At 40.1% G+C, this 21,299-nt stretch overlaps 1 protein-coding gene across 4 annotated transcripts; it reads right to left on the reverse strand.

Annotated features, from left to right (window-relative positions):
* Positions 1-706: 706 nt before the first annotated feature.
* On the reverse strand, positions 707-19,969 carry DDX18 (DEAD-box helicase 18). 4 transcript variants are annotated; one of them, XM_043525573.1, is made up of 14 exons: positions 19,720-19,969; positions 18,512-18,709; positions 14,633-14,800; positions 13,964-14,099; positions 12,726-12,826; positions 12,421-12,620; positions 12,202-12,316; positions 9,568-9,707; positions 8,657-8,818; positions 6,740-6,892; positions 5,723-5,836; positions 4,539-4,595; positions 2,425-2,602; positions 707-1,718 (listed from the first exon to the last, which is right to left on the reverse strand). In XM_043525573.1, exons 1-14 carry the CDS (start codon positions 19,832-19,834, stop codon positions 1,573-1,575), a joined length of 1,983 nt encoding a protein of 660 aa, XP_043381508.1. In that variant the 5' UTR covers positions 19,835-19,969; the 3' UTR covers positions 707-1,572. The 4 variants fall into 4 exon arrangements, with proteins under 4 accessions (XP_043381508.1, XP_037768394.1, XP_037768393.1 ...); XM_037912466.2 differs by lacking the exon at positions 19,720-19,969 and adding an exon at positions 19,503-19,643; XM_037912465.2 differs by lacking the exon at positions 19,720-19,969 and adding an exon at positions 19,065-19,367.
* Between the last annotated feature and the right edge of the window lie 1,330 nt (positions 19,970-21,299).

Raw genomic sequence — 21,299 nt, forward strand, 5'->3', positions numbered from 1 at the left:
AGTGGTGGGGAGGGTAAAATGAAATTTGAGCTGCTACAAACAGAGATATGCTGCTGGGGTATGGAATCAGGATACTGTGGTTCTGATTTTTTTTTTACTGACTTACTGTAGAAGCATAGGCAAGTCAGTTAACATCTTTGAAAGAGGGATAATGCTATTTCCCTACCTCACAATGGCCTTACGAGAATACTACTTATCTATTAGTGCAGTGGTATTGTGGAGAAACATGAAAAATAGCTGATGATTAGCCCAATGATTAAATCTATCCACCAGAGTGAAAATACGTGCCCTGCCCTACTCTGCAATTTAAAGGACTAAGTCAGTTGTGTATTGTCCACTGTGCAAAGTATTTAATTGTAATACTGTCAATCAATTTACTGCCCTCGCTCTTACAACTGTAACGGGTTACCCGTCACCCCCTCATTATCTCCCCTTCACATCCTTCCCAATAATGTATATTCTATATCTTCCCCTGTATTTTCTGTCTTTTCCACTTCTCATTCCAAGATCTCCCTATATTTACACTCTACTTCACTTTTCTAAATCTTACACACACTGTGTTGCATTCTCTCAATTCTGTGACTACATCTTTTGCTTTACTCATCCCTGATCCAAGGAATGGCTACTAAAAAATAATTCACTGTTACAAAATATAGCTGCAACAGTTCTTGTTGTACCCTCTGCATAAAGGATACTACAAATTAAATTAAGGTGTATCGTTTTATTTGCATATTCTTGTTTTAACAGAATATATTTTAGAAATTATATGAGATGGTTAAATTTAAATGTAAATTTGAGAGAAGATGCTGAAGCAAACAGATTGCTCCTCTGGAATATAAATTAGCATATTAACATAATATCAAAAAGCAGTTCAAGCAGGTCACATAATATATACTATTAAGTGTGCTTTTCTAGTCTTGCCTTTGTACTCTGATACACAGATCAAAAGTGTTTTCCTTGATGGTTTAAAAACACATTATGCTCATAGAAATTCTCTGTTCATCAAGAATTTTCATATTCTTCATTGTATTTACTAGAAAAAGCAATGAGTTTTGTAGCTTTATAAAGCAGACCAGTGACCCAAGTTAACAAGGATCTTTTATTTTGTGCTGTAAAAATAGTCTCAGTGACCTGCCGTCCCCTTTAATTTTTGAATACTCTGAAGGACTCTTGCTATGCACAACCATACTGTATTCAGAATTGTTTTTTTTGATGGGTGCTTAGAGGGTGAAGTGAGGAAGAAAGGGAGAATATGTTATAGAAAAAAACACTGAAAAATGCGTTCTATTTTCAGGAACAATTTGTTTAACTTATAGTAAAAAAGGTTATATCCAGCTATCCTCTCCTTTGCAGCTAAAGTTTCCAAAACCACTTAGTTTTCCTAGTCTGTTTTCTCCTATGTAAATGCTTTTGAAATGAGTTATAAGATATACCCAGAAACAAAATGTAAAATTTTAAAGTTTAAACAGAGCACAGCTTAAACCTGAGCAGTTTGCAAAGGAAATATCTGTAAGATTATTTTCACCAAGAGAGAGTCTATTTTAATGACAAAAGCCATTTCAATGGACAGCTTCAACGAGAAAACTGCCGGCTGTCTGACTTTTTCTTGTTAATGTGTTTGAAGATTTTGGATTTGTGGACATTCTTGGATTTCTGGTAACCAAATCCTCCACCTCCGCCTCTTTTTTGAAATCTTCTACCTTGGCTGCTGTTCACATCTGGGAATTTTTGGTTAAGGAATACACACAACAAACATTAAACCAACTTAATTGTCACACTTTTCATTATGGTGGGATGTTTTCAGGGGAAAAGAACAACACAGTGTTCATGGCATTTTACAGAGCAAAAACTTAATGGATGCAAGGCAAGGGTGGAGAAAACTTGTCAAACTAAACACTCACCTAGTGCTTGTCATTCCATTGATTGTTTTCTATTTTTCCTTCATCCAAATTGTTTAACTCTGTTCCTTCTCATACTATGGATCACACTAAAGCTATAAATGGGTGAGCCCTTACCACCAGTAATTCTGAAAATTTGAGAAGCAGTCCCTATACTTTTCTTTCCCCTAGACGATAGGCCACAACCATTACATTGAAGTATGTATCTCATTGTGCAAATCCCACATTAGTAAAAGAGAAAATTACTCTCAAGAATATACATGTAATATTCCCAGATCCACTATATATGCAAAAATTAAAATGTTGTTATTCTTTCCCTGCCATACAGACATACTCATGAACAAATATTAACACTGGCAAAATAACTGGTTAACTTCTTCCTTAAAACTATTCTCTTAGGGTTAGAACATCCTTAGATAATTGATAGTAAAACTATCATTTGCACTTAGATACTTCAGTGATGTGCACATTAGAAATGTTAAGCAGATAGATAAATTAGTTTTGACACATTGCGATAAAAGGATACTGAGATCAACAAACGGAGGGACTTTGAAACCAAATGAAAGGGAAACTTTGGGTAGATCCAAGTTATTGACGTTATAGATTTGTTTCAGAGAGTGGGAGTCGTAAGCTCTAATGTATGCTTTGTATGCTTCCTGGGCTGACTTGTGAAGGAAATAGTTCTTCTCAATCAATTTTTCAAGCTGGAAAAAGAAAGGCAAGACCGTTGTATCCAATTATGGCTGTAACCCATTTATAAATTATACAGCAAATATGTCATTTTGCTTGGAATTTGCAATGAGTACATTAACCAGAATATTCACTTCAGTAAAATTGAACTATTAGAGCAAAATACAAATTTATCAATGTATTTTTATAAATCAGAGGAAAAAACAAATTGAATTATCTTACATACCCTCAAAAAGTAACCTTAAAAAGTATTGCAAAAGTAATGAGTTATATTGTCTGAATGCACTCTCTTTAGCTTAACTTTATAGCTATATTTAAAGTGGTACAAATCTTAAAACTAGGGAGCTTGGAATTCATGGACAAAGGTGGTTGGCAGATATTATAATATCAAAACTGTATCAGTCTACGAAGAGATGCATATGTTGCTAGATTCTACCACTAAAAGAGGCAATGTTAGCTTCTCCCTTGATGCATATCTGAATTTTCTCCTTAAATCGAAGGTTTTTACTATTTAGCATTGACAAGACTTATTGTTCTCCATGGTGCTGTTCCTCTAGATTTGAATGTGTCCATTTTGACCTTAGGTATGCATTAATTTATATTAGAAATAATGACATTCATTTATGTCACAACATACGAATTACATGTAACTATGAATATCTTTTTGGAAGGGCTGACTCAATGCCTTTATTTAAATAGGATTTTTAAAAGTCCTTTCAGTGTTGGTTATTTGAAATTTTAGTTACTGCAAAATGGCTTTATAAATCTTTATACAATGGAATGATTAAGACCAACTAACCACAAATATTCAGAAGAGATGGCAAAATTCCACAAAAATAATAGACCAAAAACCCACCAATGCCCAAATACACTGCTTCACTAGTTTCTGCATTTAGAATCAAAAGTGACAACCTTCTGAAAAATAAACAGAGCATTTCTCTGAAATTCAATTCAACTTAAGCAGAACACAAACTGAATGGTGAGCTCATCAGTTCTGACACTCTGGGTTAAACCATGACCTTGCTGACTCAGGATTTCAAGCCAATTGAAAAACCATATTTATAGAAAAATTATTGCATAAAACTAGAATTTATATAGTGCATAAATATTGAATTTATATAGTGCATAAAAACAGAATTTATATATTAACTAAAAAACAGCTCACTCCTAATTTTAAAATCTTTTTTTCTAAATTTTAATTCAAATTAGTCATTTTTATTACTGAATGTATGTACATACAACATGGAATTTTTTCCACATTTACAAAAAAAGCCTAGTCTACTTAGATTCCTACGCCATGATCATGACCTTATATCTGAACATTAAAGAAATCTATCTTCCACTGCATTATGATAGCATGTAAATCAGGCCAGTTAAACAGCAGAATTTACAAATGTCATTTCTAGATTTTTCTGTTCCTGTAGAGGTACAGAGTAATCCTTTTATGAAGTACTACATTGCAAGTAAATGGAACACAGTACATTTATTCAGTAAGGGCAAAAAAACCCTACATTTATTGTGCTAGGTATACATGCGTTATCCACAAATATAAACCTCTGTTTATAAAGTCAAAGGCATACTTAAAATTACTATGGCAGATTAAACTGTCATATTATAAAAAAGAAAAACACCTGTTTCTAAACAGGCATATATTCATTCTCACTGAAGTCAATGACAGGTTACTTGTATGTTATGAGGGCAGAATTTGATACTTCAAATGAAACAGTGTATCTGAAATTATAACATGGTGTCATCATAAAGTCATGGACAGCCATAATGACATGAGGGCTTAGCACTTAAGAGCAAATATCTAGAGGAATCTTTCAAATCATGTAAGCACATTTCCACAATTTCTTTAAACCTTCCATTGCTTTGTAAGAGCAGGCTAGTCTATACCTATAATCATTTTCATGTAAAAATCCAGAGAACTAATATGAAATAACTTTATACCTGAGACTGGATGTCTGAAATTTTTGACCAGGAAAATTCAAATTCACTTAATGGTACCTACCAAAAAAAAGAAAAGAAAAAAAAAGGGTGTTTAGATAACTCTTACACAGTATTATATAGCCTATATAAGAAAGTGTAAGTAAGAGTTACAGCATTCACCTAAAGAAAACGGTAACTAAGGCCCCCATCTACACTAGAAAAAGTTATACTGGTATAACTATGACTGCTAGCTAAGCAATTATAATTGTAATACTGGTAATATGCCCTTGTGTGGACACAGTTACACTAGTATAATATCTTATACTGGTATAAACACTTATATCCATATAACTGTGGTCCACAGTATGTCGTTTTGCCACTTTAACTATGATTAAAATAGCAAAATGTTCAAATGTAAACAAGTCAGAAAGGAAGGCAAGTTAAAAATATGCAGATAGTTGACTTCTTCTCATTATTCAAACAATGTCCTTTAAAAGTTCCAGTAAGTATTTTTGCAGGGCTTTTTGGTGCAAAGCATTCTATCACCAGGGTGAGAATAGTGGGTTTTCCACAGAAAGGTTCTGAACTTGAAAACGATGGAAAGTGTGAACCACTTTTTCTATATGAATAAAGGCTTGAGATAGGGATTTTGAAGGCATTTCAGTCTCTTTCCTGCTCCTCTAGAACTATCGGGTTTTTAATCAGAGCACATCATTGAAGGGACATTTCTTCTTTATGGAAATGAAATATGGCAGTGACTCAGGACTGAGAAAACAAATGAGGAATTGGTAAATTTAGCAGCTGTCCTGCCTTTTGATATACTACGGACTGAAACTTGTGATTTTTTTCCTGCCATTTCTTAAAATAGAGACTTTTAAGAATATATTACCAGGGTTGCGTCTTTCTTGTTTTTGTCGGAGCACCACGTACCTAGTGGCTTTGGTAGAGGACTCTCTCAAACATTTTTCCCTTTTACAGCATATCATTAAGCTGTACTGTCACATGATTCCAGCTACCCTGGAATTTAAATGATTATGTAGTTTCTATTGCGCTGGCCACCTTGCATTTCTATTAAATTATTCAGTTAAACATTTTCTAAGCAATAAAATGGGTTTCGGTTAAAATACTGAAACACTTGATTAATCATTACAGTTTCTACATCAAAATATTCCAGCAGCATAGTAAAATACTACACACGACTTTACCCTGGCTTGCTTTAGGTAACGAAGGAAACCCAATTCTTCTGGTCGTAAAATGAGTAGAGCATGTCCTCTGCCATTTATACCTCTGGCAGTTCTACCAACACGATGAATGTACTCCTTTTTGGAAAAAGAATAGTTAAAAATGTAATAATTTGAAATAAAAATTCTTACGCCAAGTAATTTCTTTAAAACAAACACTATTACTATCTCCAGAATATGCTAATATCAGTACAGATGATGGTCAAGCTCAACATTTAACAACATGCAAAATAAATATTTCCATGCCCTGATTCAAGGTCCTGGGTCAATGGGATCTGCTTTTGACTCTTGCAAATGTGAATAGCCTAACAGAAAAACAAACTTAATAGTAATATAGCTATGGAGTCTCTCATCCATAATGCTGTAAATTCCGCTCATCACATTGAAATCTACTGATAAAGAAATCAAGCGCTGCAAACCTGAAGCACTAGGTTTGATGAAGAGACACTCAATTAAAAAAATCCATTTGAAAATATTTTACTTATTGTTGGTATAACCAATACCTATGATTACTGTTAGTAATTTTTCTGCCTTTTTTTCCCCCCCCAGTTTGATTACTTAGTGCAGTTGTTTGTATGGGTCTTTCACACAGTAACAGGAAGAAAAACGAAACTGGAAAATAGTGACTTTAAAAAAAAAAAACTCACAAAAATTGTCAGGGGGACTTAAGGGCAAGTATACAACCCTATACTTCTTTTGACTCATTTTTAGAATTAACTAAGTATTAAGTCTAAGGACACAGTGCTTTTCCCAACCGGCAATCATTTTAGAAGCATGCTGAATACTTCAAATAAGTGGTGCATTCAGCACGTGAATTGTAAAATCAAGCTTTTTTCCAGGAACAACAATAGAAAGTCAGTTGTTGGATGCAAACCATGCCTGAGCCTAACAGTTTCCTGTAGAAGGGTAATTAAGTCCATACTTCTCCAAAAGCGTGGAAGGTAAGAGAGACATCAGAAGCATTTGCAGGAGACAAGTTACCTTAGGGTCATCTGGAGGGTCATACTGGACAATCCAATCAACTTCAGGAATATCCAGTCCTCTGGCAGCTACATCAGTGCACAACAATATTCCAGAATCTGCATTACAGAACTGGAAAAATGTGGTGGTCCGTTTAGTTTGTTTCTGCTTGCCCTAGGAGAAAACATATTCAGGATTGAATTAGTTAACCACAAAAATTCTGCAAATCAGCCTTCAGAATTGTAGCTTTACATGTACACAAAGAAATATATTCTCATACACTGTGGTTACACTAAGAAGATTTAAAACAATGCGTTGAAGCATCTTTCCATCTAACCGACTCATACCTACCCACGCATCCATGGCTTTTAAAAGCAGAACCATTTTCATAGTGCATAAACAAAGCAGGCTGATGTACAGCACAGAGCCACATAAATGCTACTTTGGAGGAGGTTACATTGTACATTCTAAAGCAATAAGTGCTCAATCCTTGGAACACACAATGCAATGGGACTATTCAAGGGCTTAAAGTTAAGGACATGCCTAATTGTTTGAAGAATCAGAGAGTAAAACAGTAACAATTGCAAGATTAGAGAGAAATAGTAGATAAGATTCCTCCGATTTAGCACTTCCATTCAGAATGCAGCACAAAGACCTTAGCAGGACCAAAAAAAACCCCCAAAACAAACACCACACACTGAGGTGAGTTAACTCCTCAATTATGTTTGTTTCATAAAGTATTTATCACCTTAAATCAAATATACAATTAGTCCATATTCTCAACTATTTAAGGCTGCAGTTGTGATAATAGAACAAAATAAAAACACTTATCCAAATGGGGATGCAATGGAAGTCAAAATTTAAAAAAAAATTTACCAACTGAAGAGGTGCCTGAAGTATGTAGCAAAAAAGAATTATTGTTTCCTCTTTGCAAATTCTATCAAATATAAATACCTACTCTTGTGGTTTGCTTAGTAAAGCGGAGACTATTAAGCAAGGACTAATGCTAAATTAAAAACAACAGTAACGTTAATTTCCACAGAGACAATGAAAAGCTCCACTATCTCCACAATATGGAAGCATGATGAAATCATTTTCAGTGAGCAAACTTGGAATCTCTAACCTGGATGTTTGATGGAAAATGCCCTTTTAACACACAACTCCATCTCACTGACAGAAATCTTGTTCTTCAGATGCATGTTTAAAAGATCAGGTTGAAGGGGAAGCTGGTTTGAAAGGGTTAACTTATTACTCCGGCACTGACATTCTCTCTCCATACACCCCAGTTTTGATAAAGGCCATCTACAGTTCACAGTAACTTCACAAGATAAAAAGTTGTTCAGATATTATACACGCTTATTCTTAACTCAGTTCAGAATATCTGGATTTGGATTTCAATATCATAAGCACCTGAAGCAGAGCATTTTCTTGAGACAGTCAGGAAGTTATGAGCCTAGGAAAATTATTTTTTAGGTGTTTGAGAGATCAACTCTGGCACGGGTATGTCAGAATTCTGAACTCAGGCCTGACCCAGCTGTTGAACAGATTAGCTGACCTTTATTAAAGATCTGTTTCAGAGCACTTGCGTTTTGGCAACAGATTCCCATAATAGTATTTTTTCTCCACAAGGTGAATCCAGTCTTTATAAAAGAACAACCCCTAGAAGTTGAAAATCCTCTCTTTGCTCACAGAAGAGGGGTTGCATCAATGGCAGTAATGAAATTCAGCCTCTGGGCCCTTTCAAACTGTAGCCCTCTCTCCTGAGAGCGGCAAGGATGCCAGTGATTTTGCAATAATAATATGTCTCTGTTAGACTGGGATAACCAAGGAAAAGCCAGAGAGTAAAAACTTTCAGTTACTTTCAGACTTAACAGGTTTTGAAACGGCAACCTAGAGAATAAAACTGTTTTTCAAAAATTCACTGAAGAAAATACTTACATGAATGGCCATGACTGGCAAGTCGATATAGTTGAGTAGTTCATAGTGGTATTTCACAGACATACATGATGAGAAAAATACCATCAGCTTTTTCTTCCGATTTTTCTTGAGGAACGTGAACAGCAGAAGGAACCTTTTTTCGGACGGACACACTACGTATCCCTGGAAATCATTCAAAGCCAGTTATTTAAAACATGTATGAAATATGCTTTTGTTTCAAATAACTCAGTTAAGTCAGTGCAGCAAATGGAGCTTTAAAACTTATATTTTAAGTCTTTGGTTCCACAGCAACATTAAACAAAACTTTCAGACATCTATGTTCCCTTCTTTCCCAGTCTCACCTTCTTGGGAACTGACATCCATATAGTATACTTAACAAATTATCTAATGAAGAAGTATATTAGGGAATTATTGATAAGAAGTAGTTACGTTGTTTATAACAACAACAAAGATGTTCAAAGACTTTTTTAATCACTGTAAATAACACACCTTACAATATCTATCTATTTCCTAAGTCCTTAACATTCAGAACTTTTTTCAAAGCTCATGATTTAAAAACAAATTCTGCTACTGATCAAGTCTTTGGCATCTATGGAAAGGCGATAAGTAACAACCTGAAATTCTGCAGCAGCCCTCCTCACCTCACAGTATTGTGAACTGGCGTTCTAATCCCAAAGCTGTTGGTATTGCTTATCTTGCAACATCTACTAAATGTAAATAATTCCTTATAGGTGGTTAATACCAGAGAGATTTAATCAATCTCCTAGCAGTTGTCCAACCAGGATGACCAAAGGCCAGCTGCACTTTAAGACTGTACTTTACATTTATAGAATCCACATAAAAATCGATGTCTAGAAGTAGTTTGTGCACATATTGCATCTATTTTTACTAGTATTTCTGCTTAACTTTACCTGTTCAAGACCATCTACTGTGGCTGTTTCCTTGTTATCATCAACCCCAACATACAGTGGCTCCTTTTTCAGAGATATCTTAGCCAGGTCTTCAACCTTTCGGGTTTGTGTAGCAGAAAAAAGCATGGTCTGTCTGCGCTCTGAAATAATTCATAAAAAATTATCTCACTTTTGCAGAGGATTATGCAAATAGTAGAGACACAAGATGCAGTTGGGGGGTTCCTGGTGTGTGTTTTGCCTGTTTTCCTCAGTGGGTGGGCGAATATAGTTTTTACTATATCTTGTCTGTCTCTACTACAACCACTATCAATGTGATTTACACTCTGTAGTACACATGACCTACAAAGAAATGCTTGTTTTAAAAAATATTTAATACCTATAAACCCTAAGCAGTCCTTTCCCTTCAGAGGTATGTTACTATTAATTTGCACTGCTGTTTACACGGAAAATAACAATCATACCAGATCATATTTTAATTCTAGCTAGTATAACTGTATATTTGTTCATTCACATAAATATCAAATACTTTTTTGTCTCCTCAGAAAAACTTCTGAAATTCATTGCAACAAGGTAACTAATATGTTACACAAAAAAGTATTTCTTTTACCAGTTTTACACAGTTTTGCCTTTTAAATTTAATTTCATGGTACAGAGGTTATACCATACCACCATACATTACATGTGTACACACATTACTCTTGCTGTATGGGACAGCCCCTGTGCCTATGCTGAGCCTTGCTGAATTCCCTGGGACTGTGCACAGGTGCATAAGGGGCTGCCTGCATGGATCCCATTGCCTGATACAAACATAGGCGCTGATCCTGCAATGTTTCACTCTTGTCTAAATGTACTGGGGGGGGAGGGTAGGGAAGAAATCAAGCACAATCCCTTTTACTTATGACGCAAAGAACAGTCACAGAATTGATTCCCTATAGTTTTAGCCTCTCTAGTTACCAGTATGAACTACTATTCTACTCGTCTTTTGATGTTTGGTTTTACATACTACATATTCAGTTGCTACTACTCTTAAATACAACAGATTGCATATTTACTAAAAGGCACTTGTTTCATGTTTTCCTCTGTTTCTAAGAGGAAAGAGTTCTTCAGTGGTTCTGAGAAAGACTGCCTGCTATAAAAGAGCAATACAAGGACTAATAGCATGAAATTTAGAAAAGGAAAAAAAAAATTAGGTAAGGATCAGGATAAACTTCCTGAAGTACAGTCTCTGAACATGTGTAGGAGACTCCCAAGTGAAGGGATGGAAACCTTTTAGTGTGCGACATTTAAATTGTGTCAGAAAATACTGTACTGTAGGGAACAAGCCTGCACTGGCAGAAAGATGCCCTAGATAATAATGAAAGACACCTCTTACATTAACTTCTGTGGGCTAAATTATTTCTTTAAGGTGCCCATGAAAAGCCTGTCCCCTTCAGATAAATGATGGTCTGATAGAGTGCCTACCCCATACAGGTGACAAAAGGGTTAATGTGGTTCTGAGAGACCAATTAACCCACCTGGTGACACATGGAGGATGGGCCAACCCTAATTAATGATGAAACCAGCTGGGTTCTATAAAGAGAGGAAGTTTGGAGCAGAAGGGGGCTGCAGGGAGAAATGCTACTGTCTCTGTCCTGGTAGTAGGGAGTGACAAGACTTGTATGAAATAGGAAGCATTTTGTAAGGTGAGGAGAAAGTCCACAGTAGGGCTTGGTAGGAAGAAGTCCAGGGAGGAGACAGCAAGGAGTATGGTGGAGTGAACCTGGACTGCCTGTCCTAGGGTCCCTAAATTGGAACCCAGTGTAGTGAGAGGCTAGGTTTCCCTACCAGCCTCTGGTAAGGTGGCATAAAGTCCCTGAAAATGTGATATGGACTAATAGAAGCCCTGAGAAAAAGAAAAAAGCACCAACAAGAAGCATGGATCACTGGACCCAGAATTGAGGGTGGCAGACTGGATGGAGGGATCAGACATTTGTTTTTGCTAGACTTTATCATCCCTGTTGGGGTGGGACTAAACATGATCTGACAAGAAGGTTGAGTTGCAAGAAGAAGCAGACCACTGCAGGCAAAAAAGACTGTCAGCAGGGGATGCTTTAGGAGGAGAGCCTGCTAGCCCACATCCAGCCATGAGGGGGTGCTCCAGTGGTAAGTTGACTCATCTATAAATGGTAAAATATAACAAGTTTCTGCTGGCTACTGTATACTGAATTAAGAATATATGTGTGTGTGTGTGTGTGTGTGTCAGTGTCAGAACAAGCATTAGAAAGTGTGTGTGTGTGTGTCAGTGTCAGAACAAGCATTAGAAAGTGTGTGTGTGTGTGTCAGTGTCAGAACAAGCATTAGAAAGTGTGTGTGTGTGTGTCAGTGTCAGAACAAGCATTAGAAAGTGTGTGTGTGTGTGTCAGTGTCAGAACAAGCATTAGAAAGTGTGTGTGTGTGTGTCAGTGTCAGAACAAGCATTAGAAAGTGTGTGTGTGTGTGTCAGTGTCAGTGTCAGAACAAGCATTAGAAAGTGTAGGACAATCGTTCCAAGACTAAAACTACCATACCAAAGCCTTTTCTCCTAATTCTCTCCTTCCTTGACCAACATGATCAGAAGGCAACATGACTTCTAGAAATGACACAGATTTTACTTACTTGGTAGAAGTTTTATGATCTGTTTCATTTCTTCCTCAAACCCAACCTCCAGGATGCGATCTGCTTCATCAATTACCAGACACTGCAGGTTCTTGAACATAAACCCTGGGGTGTTCTACAAGATTTTAATGAACACAAAGTCAGCCACAGAAACTGCGTATGGGTGGGATTTTTTGTTGTGTTTTGTAAATACATAAGGCTACCTGATATTTTACCTACCTGCATGTGGTCCAGAAGTCTACCTGGTGTTGCCACTATAATGTTGATCCCATTTGCAAGTTTCTGTGCCTCAGCTGATCTGTTACTGCCTCCCATTATCAGGCCGTAGGTGTGAACGTGATGAGTCATCAGTTCTTTCAGAACTCCGTAAGTCTGCATGGCAAGCTCTCGAGTAGGTGAAAGAATCAGAACACCCGTTCCTAGAAAAAAAGTTGCTCATTTCAGCAAAAATTAAGCCAAGTAATCCTTCCCTCTCTCCCTAAGAATGATGTCAACTTAACTGAGAAGCACAGAGAGAGTCTTACCATTCCTGGGCATGAATCTTAACTTGTAGATGAGCTCTATGGCAGGAATGAGGAATGCAAGTGTTTTGCCACTGCCCGTTTTTGCAGCTGCTAGAATATCTCTGTAGGTGTCAATTTGGAAGAAAATATTTAGTTTTTCACATTATCACCAGCATTTAATATTTTAGTTACTTTTATAGAGGAAAAAATTAACAGCTCAGATTTGGTAATGGTAAGTATTTAACCATTCAAAAACAGCCCTGGTCAACAGTGACTGGAACCATCCAATCAAGGCAGAGAACTTTGGTCTCCAGAGCAGTCAACTTGTTATGGGATTGGCTCAGAGACTCTCTCCCCTGCCTGACTGCCATTCCACTAGTTATGTTCCATGGGAACAAGAAACAGAACTTTAACAGGGGTTGGACTTCCACTATGGAACTCACCTCACCAGAGACAGCAAAGATCAGAGATCCCCACTTTCAAAACTAGATGTAATACTAATTTCTACTGAGCTTTCCCTCCATTTCTTCACACAAACCATACAGGCACAACATGGACACTCACACAAAAAACAAACAAATAAGCCTATCAACCAAACTTTCTCCTGAAAGCTGGGAAGAAAGCAAGCAAATGAAAAATTAATTCTACTTTGGAATTACATGGACATATTGGGGAAATATGTGGAAGACACTCCTACTTGGGTAACAGGGGCCATATAAGTACTTAAAACACATGATCACTAAAAAAACCCATGACTTTCTAAAAAAATATTATAACTCATACAATCCAAATAGGTTGTATCCCAATACTTTTAAAAACATTTTTAAATAAAATTTGAACACAATGAAACAAAACATAACACATGCACAAGATGGAAATACCAAATAAACAACAAATTCAATGTTCATTATTTGTAAAAACCCTGAGTGGGGGGATGGGACCCTGAACCTGCAGGACATCAATTATTAAAGTGACTAAATAGACAAATAAGCGAGAACATAACCTATAAGTATTAGGGACTAATACATAAACTAAATTGCAAAAGTATGCAATAGTTTCATGTGTGACCAGAAATCCTCATTCTTTCAAAGCATTTCTATTAGAATTTTTCATTAATGCAGTAGCAGAGAGCTCTAAAGCCAGTCTGTGTACGAGGGAGGAATTGCAATCCCAATATACTTTTAAGGTGTTTGCATTTCACATGGAGATAAAACTGAGGTGGAATTTTAATTCCACTTTTTTTTTAATCTATTTCTTACCTGCCTTCCAGAAGGGGTTTAATACTTTTATGTTGAATTTCTGTCATGTGTGTAAAGCCCATATCAGTTATTCCTTTCAGCGTGTTCTCGCTGATTAGATCAGACAGTGAAGCAAATGAGGTGTCTTCAAAAGCACCTGAAGAGAAATAGTTCATCAACCATCTCAACCTTGTTTCTTCAAAACCTGCCCACCTTCATTAGCTATTTGGCTAAATGTATCTAGCAATTAACAAGTTAAGTTTCAAGTTACTGTATCTGATTACTACAAGCGGTGTTGTCTTATGCAAGTTAGTACCACTTCATCATTAAGCCAATAAGAAAAGGAAAATCAGGGAAACTAAGACAAATCGAACATGTAAGTGACATAAAACCTCTTAAAGAGCAGGCCCTCACAAATGAAAATCATCATTCAATTTAGAGACTAACAGATTTAAGGTGCCACTGGACGACTTGTTGTTTTTGTGGCTTCAACTTAAAAGAATCAGATATCTGCCAAACGTTAACAAGAAAAACCTATGGCAAAAACTTTCAAATTTGGCTGTTTAGAGTCAGACACCTAACTTCAAGTACATAAGTTTGAAGAAGAAGAAAAAAGACTTACTCTAAAGAGTTTCAGAACTTGCTCTAGGCAAAAAGAAAAACAGATATGGAAACTCTGACACAAGTTACCTGTTACACCAAGAGGTAAACTGGGCCCTTCGGCATCCTCATCCATTACTTCTCTCTCTTCAGGATCCTCATTATTTTCTTCTACTTCAGGATCCTTGCTATCTTTTGCATCGTCCGTGTCTGCATCTTCCTCTTGTTCTTCAGTCTTTGCTTTTTTAGTTTCTGTACCTGCCATTAATTTATTTTTAGAGAGAATGAACATACCAAACAAGTCACACTTAATAATGGTTGCAAAGAATATATCTATCACAAAAAAGGAGCTAATGGGATATTTATTCCCCCAGTATAAATCATTCATGCAAGTTTCAATATAGCAGGGATTTCATTTTAGTTCATGCTTTTTATCTACTCATAGGGAGGAGGAAAAAAAATTGTTTCAGGAAGTCATTCCACAGGCTAGGGCAGGCAGCACTGCATCAGTTAATGTGTTCCCAACCAAGGAGGGATAAAAAAATTTAACACACAGTTTAAAGTTTCTTCCTTTCCTTTGCAAAGCAGGCAAGTGCATTTGGGTAGCAAGACCTATAGGATATAAATATTAGTTTACATTCACTGTACACTCGTTGTTACATACAGTAAAGTGCTGTAAAAGGTTGGGAAGAGGTGCTCCTGAACAGGAAGACAGGGGGTACACAGCTAACTGTGGAAATCAACTACAAGGCAAAGTTCCTAACAGGAAATACTGAAATGTTTTAACATATGTAGGATGGAGTATTTAATGTAAAATGTTTTCTCTTTTTAAGAATAGATGAAAAAGCAGAATCCCTGTTCAACAAGTAGACTGATAACTGTTTAATATGCATTAGAATACAGTTCTCTCAGAGAAAAACAGGTCTGTTATAATATGTAAATCACTAGCTATTAATATACATTTACATTTTAAGCTCAGTGATTACTTTATTTCCCTTAAGTGACTGTGCAGATAGAATGTCAACTTGTTTTTCATTTAAAAATAATTTATAAGTCTTTACTTATAAATACTGCATACATGAGACGCAAAAACATTGAGGCTATGCCTACACTACCACTTATGTCAGTATAGCTCATGTCACTCAGGGGTGCGAAAAAGCCACTCACTGAGTGAGGTAAATTACGCTGCCCTAAGCGCCATTGTGGACAGCACTATGTCGGCAGATGGGCTTCTGCCGCTGACATAGCTACAGCCACTCGTTGGGGGTGGATTAATTAAAAGTTGACAAGAGAGCTCTGTCCTGTCAGCTTAGAACGGCTACGCACACAAACACAAAAAAGAAGCTTACAAGAAGTGGAAGATTGGACAAATGACCAGGGATGAGTATAAAAATATTGCTCGGGGATGCAGGAGTGAAATCAGGAAGGCCACATAACACCTGAAGTTGCAGCTAGCAAGAGATGTTAAGAGTAACGAGAGGTTTCTTCAGGTATGTTAGCAACAAGAAGAAAGTCAAGGAAAGTGCAGGCCCCTTACTGAATGAGGGAGGCAACCTAGTGACAAGAGGATGTGGAAAAAGCTAATATACTCAATGCTTTTTTTGCCTCTGTCTTCACGAACAAGGTCAGCTCCCAGACTACTGCACTGGGCAGCACAGCATGGGGAGGAGGTGACCAGCCCTCTGTGGAGAAAGAAGTGGTTCAGGACTATTTAAAAAAGCTGGACGAGCACAAGTCCATGGGGCTGGATGCATTGCATCCGAGAGTGCTAAAGGAGTTGGCGGATGTGATTGCAGAGCCATTGGCTATTGTCTTTGAAAACTCATGGCGATCGGGGGAGGTCCCAGATGACTGGAAAAAGGCTAATGTAGTGCCCATCTTTAAAAAAGGGAAGGAGGAGGATCCTGGGAACTACAGGCCAGTCAGCCTCACCTCAGTCCCTGGAAAAAGCATGGAGCAGGTCCTCAAGGAATCAATTCTGAAGCACTTAGAGGAGAGGAAAGTGATCAGGAACAGTCAGCATGGATTCACCAAAGGCAAGTCATGCCTGACTAATCTAATTGCCTTCTATGATGAGATAACTGGCTCTGGGGATGAGGGGAAAGCAGTGGACGTGTTGTTCCTTGACTTTAGCAAAGCTTTTGACAAGGTCTCCCACAGTATTCTTGCCAGCAAGTTAAAGAAGTATGGGCTGGATGAATGGACTATAAGGTGGATAGAAATCTGGCTAGATCATGGGGCTCAACGGGTAGTGATCAATGGCTCCATGTCTAGTTGGCAGCCGGTATCAAGTGGAGTGCCCCAGAGTGGAATCTCCTTCCTTAGATATTTTTAAGGTCAGGCTTGACAAAGCCCTGGCTGGGTTGATTTAGTTGGGGATCGGCCCTGCTTTGAGCAGGGGGTTGGACTAGATGACCTCCTGAGGTCCCTTCCAACCCTGATATTCTATGACAGAGTTTATAGTGGCGCAGCTGCACTGCTTTAAGCTGTCCAGTGTATCCATAGGTATCATTCATCAAGTTCTACTGCATGAGTTTTATAGGGTGAGAGAGAATTATAAGGCCTTTCAGTGCAATTCCTAAGTGTATTTTCTAATGCTTTGTCCAGACTGATATTGGAAAAAAAAAGTGTCACGTGGTGGGGCTTCACCAGCTAACCTGGAGAAAATATTCTCTCTGTTATCGTAGCATTTGCTGTCAGGAATATATTTCTGATACTCAGGTTCTTATTACTTTGCAGTTATATTAATTTGAGAACCTCCTAGCACTTTACAAGTGTTAACTATTTGCAAGTGCAGCCTTGAAGATAGGAAACAGATCACTTAGGTTGTAAATTTAGGGAAAAATCGGTAGCAAAGATCATGAGTCATTCAAGCTGACACGTGGGGTCTGTAAAAATCATGACTTTTTTTTAAGATTAAGTCTAACACTATAAGCTAGCGGCGCGATTCCCCTGCTCACGTACACATGCTCATGATAGCTCAATAAGAGCTAGCAAAAGTATAAACAGTTGCAGGGCGTTCACAGTAACTTAGCTGTGCTAAGTACAAACCTGCCTGAAACCAGTGGGTATGTACCTGGCACAGCCCAGCCACGTCTCCACTGCCTGAGCTACCATGGCTACACTGCTATTTACACTTCCACTAGATCTCATGGAGCTACTACATATATGTATACATGAGTAGGGGAATCACACCTTTAACTCACAGAGTAGACCTAGCCTTAAAAGACATCAGACCAGTTTTCAGGACAGAGGTTCAGTGCTATCCTTATTGCCCCTAGGCAAACTTTCTTCCAGCCAACTATGGTATGGGAGCTACAGCCTACTACCTCACCAGTATGACTTCCCTTCACAGTAAGGGATAGTTCAGTGGTGGGAGAGGCAGGGTAGACTAAGCATAGGACACTAAGACCCCTGTACTCTGATCCCAGATCAGACAAAGTTGTTAACCACTTTGTCACACTACTTGACCTCTCTTCCTTACTTTTCTGTACATTTCAATTTTAAATGCTTAATATCATCTTAATTCAGAGGGGACTGTGATAACTAATTAACATTTACAACTACATGTGTTAGGATTTTATTTGTATTGTGATTAATTCTAAGGCATATGACCATATACAGTTTATTTAAATACCTGTCCCTTCAAAACTCTCTTAAACAGTAAAGTATTCAGAGATTCATCACAAACCTTTGGGTAACACTCCTCTTGCAGCAGAGAGATAGGAGCACCTAGAAGTCTTCTAACATATGGTTTACATAAAATTGGCCACATCTGGATATAACCCCTAGGAATCATCACACTAAACTTTCCAAAAATTCTCAGGACAACCCTACGAATAGTTGCAAGATCAATGCTCGCAGAAGTTGGTTATACTAGAGGAGTTTTGTAGGTCCATTCAAAGATACTACTGCCAGCATAGGGTGGAATTCAGAATAACATTTTAAGTAAGACTGAAAATGACATACCCTCTTCCGTGTTAATAGTTTGCCTTTTCTTCTTCTTCTTCTTCTTCTTCGATTCAGAATTTTTTGCTTCTGCAGCTACTTCACCATTAGTGATTAGTTGAGGTTGCTTTACATTCTTCACTTTAAGTTCCTCCACTGATTCCTCAGAAATGACATTGTTCATAGCTTCCTCAGAGGTATCCACAGATCTTGTCTCCACTAGAGAAAGCAGGAATGGCAAATCCAAAGAACAGAAAAGAGAAAGGCAATTAAAAAAATCCCGAACATTTACAGTTGAATCAAAATACTGGAATTGGTCACAGAAATGGTATTAGTCACTAGCAAATATCACCGCATCTGGACTCTACCCTGGTGGTAATGCGCATAGTATTAATAACAGCCAGTAGTTTGAAGCCTGCCAATACACTAGGAGCTGCAGAATTCCAGAAGCCCTGACCATTCACAATTCCAGGATGGTGCGATTACTAGTTGGGCATATACTTTATTAAACCTATGGAAGACCAAGTTCAAAGTTATCTCTGGTTTAGAAGTTGGTGCAGCTGTTTCAGCTTGTGGTCCAGTAACAAGTAGATCTGCAACACCGCCTCCATTTTCAAGAGTGGCCCCTAACGAAGTGAACTTCGGGTCTTGACTGTCCAACACGAGCTCATCAGGGCCTCGTTCCCAGAGCAGCTGAGCACCCACAACGCCAAATGACTTCAAGGGGCCTGCTCCGCACCTCTGGAAAGCGGGCTCAGGGTGTGTCCGCAGGGCGTTCATAACCACTCGTGCTAACCAGCAGGGGCCACGTTTGAAAAGGAGAGGCTAGGGCCACCGCGGTTCCTGGATCCGCACTACCATTTACCCCGACCACCAAATAACGAGCTCGGGCCGTTTCGAGAGCCGGAACATCGCCCCGGCCCCTCCACGCGTTGCCGGGGGCACCCGAGCGCCCCGGCCCCCGGCGAGCTCCAGGCGGAGAAACGGGGCAGGGCCCAGGGACCGCCCTCACCCGCCCCGGCCATCCGCCCGCGGCCGAGCTCTGCCCCGGGCCCATCGCTCCTGGCTCAGCCGCGGCGGGTTCGTCTCGCTACCCCGGAGGCTTGGCGGGGGAGGCTGAGCCGGGCCTCCAGAGACGCCCCCCGCGCCCGGAGCGTGACGGGCAGAGGCAGCTCCTGCCACCCCCGGCTCGGCTCGGCTCCCCGGCCCGGCCCCGCCCGGCTCGGTACCTGGCGGCCCGGCCCCCTGTAGCGCCAGGTTGCGCTGCCGCAGCTTGAGGTTGCGCTTGTGGATCTTCCTGCGGAGCAGCCGCATGGGCAGGTTCCCGGCCGCCGGCGCCGCCATCCCGCCCCGATCGCGGAGTCCGGCAGAGCCGCCGCCGCCGCCGCACGTGGGGATCGGCCGGGCACAGAGCGGCCGGGGCGCCCCGGAAGCGCTTCCCCCGCTCGCGCGGCCCGCAGCGGCCTCTAGGGGCCAGGAGGAGACACAGCGCTCGGGGAGCGGGCTGGGGCCTGCCGGGCCCGGCCCCGCCCCGCCCCGCCCCGCCCCCTGAGCCCGGGTGGGGCTGCGCGGGCTCCGCTCACAGCGGGGTGACGGGGGAGACTGCGGGGCCTCGCCTCCCCGGACAGGCGCTGCCAAGCTGAGGGGCAGCTGGGCCGTTGCTCCCCAGGGCTGGTGCAGGGACCTCCCCTGAGCGAGCCTCGAGTCGTCCCCGTGGATCCCGCGCCCACCCCTTTATGGGATCCACACCCATAGACATCTCAGCGACCCGGTTACTGTAAGAGACCCACGCACAGTGACCCACGGTGACCCACGGTACGGACACCTACACACACCCTGTCACCCACACACAGTGACCCACACCACAGACACACCCGCACACACCCTATCATCCACGCACAGTGACCCACACTACAGACACCTACACACACCCTGTCACCCACACACAGTGACCCACGGTACAGACACACCTACACACCCTGTCACCCACACACAGTGACCCACGGTACAGACACATGCACACACCCTATCATCCATGCACAGTGACCCACACTACAGACACCCGCACACACCCTATCATCCACGCACAGTGACCCACAGTACAGACACACCCACACACACCCTATCATCCACGTACAGTGACCCACACTACAGACACCTACACACACCCTGTCACCCACGCACAGTGACCCACACCACAGACACACCCGCACACACCCTATCATCCACGCACAGTGACCCACGGTACAGACACACGCACACATCCTATCATCCACGCACAGTGACCCACGGTACAGACACACCCGCACACACCCTATCATCCACGCACAGCGACCCACGGTACAGACACAACTACACACTGCATTATCCACACACAGTGAGCTACACCACAAATGCATCTACACGCCCCCATCATCCATGCACAGTGATCCACACCACAGACACTCCAAACTGCAGTCCTCCCCGCCTGCTATATTTCAGATTACAGAGAATGAACAAGCTGTATTATATTTTCAGGAATTAAGTATAAACCTCTCTCACAAAGTGCATTTACTGTAAGCTTGTTTGCAAAGTGGCATTGCCTCCTTGGTTACAAGTGTTTAATTCAAGTAGGGGAAATAAATGAATATATTCCCCAGTCCCTCATCATTCACCTCTGTGATCACGTGTACCCTTATTACATGAGGTTTGACACAAGTTTCCAAGGGAAACATTTTTGGGAAAACCTTATTGGCAGCATATCACTGTTTCATCCTATCGACGGGAGAGGCCAGTCAGACCAGCAACAATGAGAAGTGAGATCGGGAAA

Source organism: Chelonia mydas, chromosome 11 (assembly GCF_015237465.2).
Source record: "Chelonia mydas isolate rCheMyd1 chromosome 11, rCheMyd1.pri.v2, whole genome shotgun sequence".
NCBI lineage: Eukaryota > Metazoa > Chordata > Testudines > Cheloniidae > Chelonia > Chelonia mydas.